Source organism: Penaeus monodon, chromosome 10, assembly GCF_015228065.2.
Source record: "Penaeus monodon isolate SGIC_2016 chromosome 10, NSTDA_Pmon_1, whole genome shotgun sequence".
NCBI classification, from domain to species: Eukaryota; Metazoa; Arthropoda; class Malacostraca; order Decapoda; family Penaeidae; genus Penaeus; species Penaeus monodon.
This window is the reverse complement of record NC_051395.1, coordinates 22,563,964-22,573,963: the sequence shown is the minus strand read 5'-3', so window position 1 is coordinate 22,573,963 and position 10,000 is coordinate 22,563,964. Positions and strand designations below refer to the sequence as shown.

General features: G+C 41.7%; 1 protein-coding gene across 1 annotated transcript in view; it reads left to right on the top strand.

The window, feature by feature from the left end:
• Positions 1–7,914, top strand: part of LOC119577568 (phosphopantothenoylcysteine decarboxylase subunit VHS3-like) — a 17,683-nt gene extending 9,769 nt beyond the window's left edge. Inside the window, exon 3 of the mRNA XM_037925152.1 lies at positions 7,837–7,914. Coding sequence (XP_037781080.1) covers positions 7,837–7,914 — 78 coding nt within the window. The remainder of the gene's footprint in view (positions 1–7,836) is intronic.
• The last annotated feature ends 2,086 nt before the right edge of the window (positions 7,915–10,000 follow it).

The following is a 10,000-nucleotide window of genomic DNA, read 5'->3' as shown; positions in this document are numbered from 1 at the left end:
AAACAAGGAGAAGAAAGCGAGCAAGGAGAAGAGGAAAGAAGAAGAAGAAGAAGAGAGAGAAATGAAGGAATGTAAGAGATATGTAGGAAATAAGACTTAAGGCCTAGGAGGTGGCCATGCAACGTCATTGCACTCGAGGCACAAGAACTTACAAATGATCGGAGATGAGAGCGAAGAAGCACAAAGGAAGGAGGTCACTGATGACGATGTCCTTTGAGGGAGAGAGAACGTCGGTGGGAGGAGGAGGGTGGTGGTGGGAGGAGCACGAGGAGAGGGAAGCGGTGAAGATGCGCACTTCAATTTTGCAACATTGCGGAGGAGGGGAGCACGTGGTAAGCTTTGTCTCGTTTGTTGTGTGTTGTAGTTATCGATTTTGTTTTTTTCTTTGTTCTTTCTTCTCTCCCCTTGTCCTTTTCTCTTTTCGCTCCATTCTTTTCAATTCTCTCTCCTGATATTTCATCTCATCTCTCTTGTCCTCTTCCTCTTCATCTTTTCATTACGATTTTTCCCTATTCTGTTCTCCCGCCCCTTTTAGACGCGCCCACACAGCAGTTACCGCAAACAAAAACTTTTCATTGTCTGAGGGGAATCATCATCCTTGTAAAAACCTTTAGCCCTTATTTTAATAATTTTAAAGATATATTCTACTGTTTGTAGAACTAATATTTTCCCCTTTTCGGAAACGTTGCAATTCTCTCTCTCTCTCTCTCTCTCTCTCTCTCTCTCTCTCTCTCTCTCTCTCTCTCTCTCTCTCTCTCTCTCTCTCTCTCTCTCTTCCTCTCCCTCCCTCCCTCCTTCCCCTCTTCCCTCTCTACCATCTTCCCTCTTCTCTCTCCCCTCTCCCCTCTCCCCTCTCCCCCTCCCTCCCTCCCTCCCTCCCTCCCTCCCTCCCTTCCTCCCTCCCTTCCTCCCTCCCTTATCTTCAAACACCATATTTTTTTTTTAGATAAACGAAAGAATTTTATGCAAATGCAATTGCGTCCTCATACTCGGTTTCTCTCTTTAATGGAATTTATCAAGAAAGCGCTGAACAACATAAACAGAAAAAGAAAACCGTCATACAGTCAGGTTTAAGTCCACCCGAGACAACATGGCTAACTTAAGGATAGTCCAGACAACACTAGTTTCACTAACAATGCTTGAGACAAAATGATAGGTATACTCTATACTACTGCTGCTTATAATTATTAAGTCATAAATGTTATTACCAACTTCAGCAATCCTCGTAGAACTTTCCATTATTACGGTTAAGTTCTCCCTCATCAGCGCATTTATCACAGTTGCCATAGTTTGTATTATTGTTATTTTTAGCATCATTATCTATATCCGTATCATTGTTATTTTTTATTCCATCGCCATTAATATGATTATATAGTAGACATTATAATTTTCATTGTCTTTATCATCATTGTCATCATTACCATCGTCATCATTATCATTGTCATTATATTCATCGTTACCATTATTGTCGTCATCGTCATATCATTATCATCATCGTCGTTGTTGTAGAATTATCTTCTTCGTCATCGTCTGTACCATCATCGTCATCATCACATCATCATCTTCGCCATCACCAACAGCGTCATCACATTATCATCATAAACATAAGCATCATCGTTATCATCTCTATCAATATTGTCATTATTATCACCACCACCACCAGACCACCACCACCACCACCACCAGACCACCACCACCACCACCACCAGACACCACCACCACCACCACCACCACACCACCACCACCACCACCACCACTACACCACCACCGTCACCGTCGTCGTCGTCGTCGTATGATTATCTTCGTTATCGTCTGTATCATCATCATCATCATCATCATAGTCATCATTATCATTATCATTATCATTATCATTATCATTATCATTATCATCATCATCATCATCATCATCATCATCATCATCATCATCATCATCATCATCATCATCATCATCATCATCATCATCATCATCATCATCATCATCATCATCATCATCATCATCATCATCATCATCATCGCATTCACCATTATTCCTACCACCGCAGTGCTGCACTCTGACCGAGTGAACATGCTGCGCCGTGGCTGCGTATTACCCTTGCTGACTAGCAGGCCGAGAATCAGCCCGCGTGACGTCATCCCTTTCATTCCATTGTTGACAAAGCCTAATTTTTCGTCGCCTTTTTCTCTCGGGGAAATGATCCTTTTTTCAGGCAGATGTACTAGTTTTTTTTTTTTTTTTTTTTTTATCACTTCATACCGGTGGACCGCTTGATGTCAGAGGATATTAATAGCCCTGCTACTGACGTCACAATTTCGTCGGATGAAGTAAGGTTCTTCTCGTTTTATTTCGAAAAGCGCGTTGCCATGGTGATCAAATGCATCTTTTGATTTGCCTCTGAACTCTGGGTTTCTGGAGCGAGGAGCCTTGCGTGTACGTGGACTATTGTTATTATTGAGCATATTTTTGTTGTTATAAATGTTGTTGATATTATTGGTAGTGTCGTCATCATTGTCGTGATGACAATGATGATGATAAAGACAATGAAAATGATGATAATAAAGTTTACCATGTCCTTTTTGTATCTTTATTATGTTCCTATTTATTTATCTTCCCACCCATTCCTCCACCTCATCACTCCACACGACATCATTGCTATCGTCATCATAATCATCGTTATTATGACCATCGCCACTGCCACCAGATTTACCACCATCCCATCATTATCAGTCACCCCCACCACTAAAACCGACACCACCCTATTCCTACCCTCACCCCATTCCACCCTACCCCTCCCCACCCTTACCATCATCATATCATCTTCATCGTGGTCACCATCACATCAGCATTATTCTCTTCATCGTCATTATATCATCCTCATTCTCATCACAGCATCAGCATCGTCATCACCATCATTACCTCATTGTAATCTTCATCACATCATTGTGATCGTCACCACCGCCACAGTCACATCATCCATCACGGTCTAAGGTCAGAGCACGAATTCACTCGGGTGGCGGTCTCTCACTGCCAGGTCCAGAGCCTCCAGGAGAGCGCCTCGTCCTCGTCCTCGCAAGGGGGTTCGTGACGCAGAGCCGACTCGTGGGTATTAGCATAATCACCATTTTTTAGTCATTGATTACTGTTGTTGCTGTTGTTGTTCTTGCTGCTGCTGTTGTTGTTGCTATTGTTAATTTTTCAAACATTGGATTAAACGTGTTTGAATTAGGATTACCGTTTTTAAAGGAATGTTGTTTATTTACATTCGGTTTTATGATGGCTTGCCTATATTATCGGAGTTCGTTTTCGTATTTTTCTTTATCTGTCCTGCATATCATTACCTCCCTCTTTCTTGATCCTTTTATACACGTTGCACATGTCCCTCTCCCTTTTCGTTATCGGTCGGTCTCTTTCCCTATTGTATATGAGGTTTTAGTATTAAAACGTGTTTTCATCCAACTTCTTAACTATTGATTCCCTCTGCGCCGTAAAATATGTCATCGAGAAAATACAAAATAGGAAGAAGAAAAAAAAAGGAAAGAGAAAGAAAGTTAAAGAGCAAAGGAAAAACAAAACAAGTTGAAGAAAGAAAAGTCAGAGAAAAGTTAAAGATAAAGAAGAAAATAACAATATAGGATTAGATAATTCCTCAGTGCGTCTTGACACGGACGTTTGTGTTTTGTTTGCGCGATAATGGAAAAAGAATAAAAAATGACCCGTGCTATGTTGCATTGCAAGGTCTCGCACCAACGCAAAATGATGAGTTCTGAACCGTTTTCTCCCTTCCTCCTCTTTTTTTCTCTTCCTTTTTTTATTCGTGTCTCTCGAACCGTTCTGTTGTTTTGCTCCATATATCTTTTTTTCCGAATCGTTTCTTGAAGAATTCGAATCTACCGAACCGTTGTCTTTGTTTTATTTTATTTTCTACTGTCTCCTTTCTCATTTTCTTTCGCGTTTCTTTTGTCTCATTTTCAGTACTACTTTTCAATTTTTTATTCGAGGCTTCCGAATCACACTTTTTTCCCATAACCTCTACTTTCTACTGTCCTTTTTAAATTCTACCATTTTCTTATTTTCTAATTTCCACTGTTTCCTCTTTCCCCTTTTTATTCGAGTCTTCCGAACCGTTCTTTTCCTGTTTTCTCCATTTTCTTTTATCTCGTTTCTCACCTATTCGAATCCCGAACTAGTGTGATTAGGGTTCGAAATTGTATTTTTCCCCCTATGGTCGTCTCTTTGCTGTTCCCTTTTTCTCTTCTTGTTTTATTGTCCTTGTGTCTTGTCTTCTTTTATTTTGTTTTCGGCTCTCTTCCATTCTCTCTTTTTTCCAATTTCTCCCTTTCATCTTCTTTCCTTTTTTTTTCTTCTCTCTCTCTCTCTCTCTCTCTCTCTCTCTCTCTCTCTCTCTCTCTCTCTCTCTCTCTCTCTCTCTCTCTCTCTCTCTCTCTCTCTCTCTCGCCGTCTCCTTTGTTTCTCTTTTCCTTGTATTTGCTCAGCGTTTCTTTGCCCCCTCCCCCGTCTCTCACATTTTTTTTTTCTGGAATTTGCCGGGACGATAAGCGTCCTGTGTTTGAGATTAATATCAAAATGTGTAAGATGCTGATTCTCTCATTTTCTGTGTGTGTGTGTGTGTGTGTGTGTATGTGTGTGTGTGTGTGTGTGTGTGTGTGTGTGTGTGTGTGTGTGTGTGTGTGTGTGTGTGTGTGTGTGTGTGTGTGTGTGTGTGTGTGTGGGTGGGTGTGTGTGTGTGTGCGCGCGCGCCTCAGCCTGAGTCTGTATATGAGTGGGCTCTTTGTGAGCGTACTGTATACGTACCTGGGCATACGGTTAGAATCTATACCATTAGGCCAGATTAAACTGATTAGTTCGTACTTTGTGTAATTTGTGTGGCGATGGTGTTTGATGGCGTAGCATGGGTAACTTTTAATTTGGTGCCATCGTGATTGCACAACAAATTATATTTTATTGCCGTAAACCATCGGACGTGTAATAAAGGAACTCCGAATGATGCTACTTGTTTATGAAAGCGACATTTAGAACCAGACTTAGAATGAAAGTAAGGGATCCTCCCCATCCTCCTCCTCCTCGTCCACTTTCTCCTTCTTCTTCTTCTTCTTTTTCTCTTCCTCTTTCTCATTCCCCACCGTCTCTTCCTCTGTCTTCTTTTTTCTCCTCCTCCTTTTTCTTCTTCTCCTCCTCCTCCTCCTCCTCCTCCTCCTCCTCCTCCTCCTCTTCCTCTTCTTCCCCCTCTTCTTCCTCCCCTTCTTCCTCCTCCTCCTCCCCCTCCCCCTCCTCCTCCTCCTCCCCCTCCCCCTCCCCCTCCTCCTCCCCCTCCCCCCCCTTCATCCTCCCCCTCCCCCTCCCCCTCCTCTTCTTTCTTATTTTTTCCCTCTTCGTCTTGCTCTAGTTCTTGATACTCCCCCTCCTTTTACTTCTTGGTTCTCTCCCTTTTCTTCTTACTATAGTTATTGCTCCTCCTCCTCTTCCTCACCACCACCACAAAACTGAATCAAATGAATATACAAAGAGTGAGAAAAAAATAGTATGTGAAAAAAGCTTACCGTTTCATTTGGCAGTTTGTTTTTATATGGATTTTACCAATTTTTACCCTTTTTTTACGTGTTTGTTCTATCGACGAAAAATATTGTCTCTGGCAAGTGGATTTTAAGGCGAGCATCTTGATCCTGATGGAATGGAATCCTAACAGCGCTAACTCAAACGTGGCATTTATTTAAAAAGCATTTTATTTATTTTTTATTGGCGTTTGTTGATGCTAAAGTCACCAGTAGTTCAATTTCTACGTATTAAAATTTTGGGCATTTGTTTAGTTTTTCTGTATTCTTTTTCGTGAGTGTTCAGCCATAATCGTTTTTTCTCATTTTCCTGTAATTTACAACACCTTACCTTATCTCTTGCGCCTTTGAATATCTATATCTATAAAATATATGCAACGATAACGCTAAGTGATTATGTCATTATCATCGTATTAATGATAAAGATTTTATGATTATAATGAAATTGATAATTTTTATGAAATTGCGAAGGAAATAGCAAAGTAACGCTAACAATAACTATGATAAAAATACCATTAATTGTAATCTATTCTGCAAAACTATTTGGTGCATCTCGAAACGTGTCCCCTCGTGCCACCGGCGATGTCAGGTTACAGCTCAGCAAAGTACTGTATCACTGTCTTTTCGGTGTCTTTTCCTCCAGGATGTGTCGAGGAGAGCGCGGGCGTGGAGGAGAAAAGAAAGGGAAGGAGGGAAGGGCATGAGGAGGTTAGATATAAGAAGAGAGAGATAGTGATGGGTTAGTTAAATGGAAGGAGGAGGGAGGGGGGTTGAGGAGGAAGAGGGAATGAGTAAGTTAGGTGGAAGAAGGAAGGAAAAGGATGACGTGGTAAGGGAAAAAGTTCAGGCAGGAAAGAAGAAAATACTGAAGATAGGGAGGAGAAGGGAAGACATTAGAAAGGAAGAAAGGGAAGAATAGGGGAAGAGAAAAGAAGGAAGGGAGGGAAACTGATGGAAGTGGAGGGAATGGGAGTAAAAAAGGAAGGGATAGAAGAAAGAAGATAGAAGGACGAGGGGAGGAGGAAAGAGAAGCAAGAGACGAGAGGGAAAGAGGGGAGAGACTGACCTTACCAAAAATAGCTGCTGTCCCGCAAGCCACGCTAATGTTGCCGTTCCACGCTAACGGCGGGGAAGGGGAGTGGGAGAGGGGAGCGGTAGTGGTAGAGAAATGAGAAAGGCAAGGGAGAGCGTCAGGGAGCGGGGAAATGAGATGGAGAGGGAAGGGCGTCAGGAGGTAGAGAAATGAGGCGGGGAGGGGGTCACAGAATGAGAAGGGAAAGAAGAAGCGGATAAAGGAATGAGAATGGGAGGGGAAGGGACAGACATATTCATAATCAGCAAAACAATCACCACAATCATTAATCCACTCCGACCCGAATCCCAAATTCTTTCATTCTTTATCCCAAATCAACTCAACGTCGCAGGTGAGAGTGTCAGGTGTGCTCAGGTGGGCTCCCGCTTCGAATCTCTCCGATAGAGAAATCCTTCATTCTTTTAAGGAGTTAAGAGGTGGAGTCCTGTAGGAGGAGGGGGTGGCTTTGGGTGAGCGAAAGATCATGAAGACCAAACAGTAATCCCTCCCTTCCTCCTTCCCTCATCCTCCCACCCTCCGTTACCCCTGCTACCTAGAGGGCGTGACATTGAAGGCTTCTGACCACAGAGAGAGAGAGAGAGAGAGAGAGAGAGAGAGAGAGAGAGAGAGAGAGAGAGAGAGAGAGAGAGAGAGAGAGAGAGAGAGAGAGGGAGAGAGAGAGAGAACATCGTTATGTAATCGTAATCCCGACTCATTCGGTGATACCCATCTCGTGAAAAATGACCTATTGCGGACTCTTGGATACTTCGATTCGCCTCTGCTTTTTTCTAATCAACTGATATCAAATACTCATGTTTACTTACGTTCGATTTGTCAAAAAATCGTATATATTGTCTCAATTGCTTTACACCAATTTATTATTTTTTCTCTCCTGAGATTAGACGGAGTATAGTTTTATTCTTGTCGTTATTTATACGAAATAGCACTGCTGCAAATGCTCATACGCAGGAGAGATTCGTGTGGAGTAGACGTGCGCATGTGTGTAGAAGGATTACATGATTATTCTCTCTTGGTGGACATATTGGTCAGATGAAGTAAGGCAGGCATGTGTTTCGTATTTAGTTTGTGTATTGACTATGTGGAGCAAGCCATTCAACTTTGCCTCTTTGCTTAGTATGTAGGACTTGTTTACCGGCATAGTTTGTTCAAAATCAAATTTGCTTACTGTGTCACAGATAGTGTTCTTACTGTCTAGGAGAAAAAGCACTGCAGAAATTGGTGAAGCTCATGTTGATTGCAATATATCCGACTAACGCCGTTGTATTCCAAATAATTATCGATACCAATCCACCAATACGTAGATTATTATCATTACCAAACTGTCATCACCAGTATGCATAATGCACCTTCACCTCGAAAATAAAGACAAAGTAGTTTAAGTCTCTTGCCTCCTTGCCTCTTGATCGCCTTTCATTCCGCCTACACTTCTCCTCCTCCTTTCCTTTTTTCTCCATTCTCCTTTAGCCTCCTCGTCGTCCTTCTTCCTCAATCATCCTCCGGCATCTCCCTTTGAGAGAGAGAGGGAGAGGGAGAGGGACAGAGAGAGAGGGAGAGGGACAGAGAGAGAGAGAGAGGGAGAGGGACAGATAGAGAGAGAGAGAGAGAGGGACAGAGAGAGGGAGGGAGAGGGACAGATAGAGAGAGAAAGGGAGAGGGACAGAGAGAGGGAGAGGGACAGAGAGGGAGGGAGAGGGACAGAGAGAGAGGGAGGGAGAGGGAGAGAGGAAACAGTGGAAATTAGAAAATAAGAAAATGGTAGAATTTAAAAAGGACAGTAGAAAGTAGAGGTTATGGGAAAAAAGTGGGATTCGGAAGCCTCGAATAAAGATTTGAAAAGTAGTACTGAAAATGAGACAAAAGAAACGCGAAAAAATGAGAAAAGACACAGTAGAAAATAAAATAACATAAGATAAAACAAAACCGGTTCGGTAGATTCGAATTCTCCAAGTGACGGTTCGGAAAAAAAAATATAAGGAGCAAACAACAGAACGGTTCGGGAGACACGAATAAAAAAGGAAGAGAAAAAAAGAGGAGGAAGGGAGAAAACGGTTCAGAACTCATCATTTTGCGTTGGTGCGAGACCTTGCAATGCAACATAGCACGGGTCATTTTTTATTCTTTTCCATTATCGCGCAAACAGAACAAAGGTGCAAGTCAACACAAACGTCCGTGTCAAGACGCACTGAGGAATTATCCAATTCTATATTGTTATTTTCTTCTTTATCTTTAACTTTTCTCTTTTCTCTGACTTTTCTTTCTTCAACTTGTTTTGTTTTTCCTTTGCTCTTTAACTTTCTTTCACTTTCCTTTTTTTTTTCTTCTTCCTATTTTGTATTTTCTCGATGACATATTTTACGGCGCAGAGGGAATCAATAGTTAAGAAGTTGGATGAAAACACGTTTTAATACTAAAACCTCATATACAATAGGGAAAGAGACCGACCGATAACGAAAAGGGAGAGGGACATGTACAACGTGTATAAAAGGATCAAGAAAGAGGGAGGTAATGATATGCAGGACAGATAAAGAAAAATACGAAAACGAACTCCGATAATATAGGCAAGCCATCATAAAACCGAATGTAAATAAACAACATTCCTTTAAAAACGGTACATCCTAATTCAAACACGTTTAATCCAATGTTTGAAAAATTAACAATAGCAACAACAGCAGCAACAAGAACAACAACAGCAACAACAGTAATCAATGACTAAAAAATGGTGATTATGATAATATATATATATGTGTGTGTGTGTGTGTGTGTGTGTGTGTGTGTGTGTGTGTGTGTGTGTGTGTGTGTGTGTGTGTGTGTGTGTGTGTGTGTAGCAGAGAGAAAGAAACAGAGAGAGAGAGAGAAGTGAGCGGGAGTAAAGAGGAGACAAACAGACAGACAGACAGACAGACAGGTAAGTATGAGAAAGGGGAGAGTTTTATTTTCCTCGGGGGAAAATTGGCGAAAGTAACCAAGAGGAATCAAAGTACAGTGACGGGCGACACCTGATGAGCTTCAGCGAAGTCGCTTTCTCTGTAATGTTGCCGCAAAGACATAAACGTTTTCACGAGTGATAAACCACGGGTAGGCCAGGATGTGAGGAACGACTGAGATGCTTTAAGGTCAATTTTGTGGTGCGAAGAGGGCAGGCTGGGTCAAAAGCGGAAAGGCTGGCAAGACAATAGACTCAGCTAGCAATTTTGACGAGCATATAAAAACAGGATGTGATGAAAAAGATCAATAAGTGAAAGATATAAAATGTAATTTCTTCATACGCCACACATGGTTGTGTTAGAGCAAAGGTAGATGGAGAAATTTGCATACAAAAACACGTTTGATTACTAAATG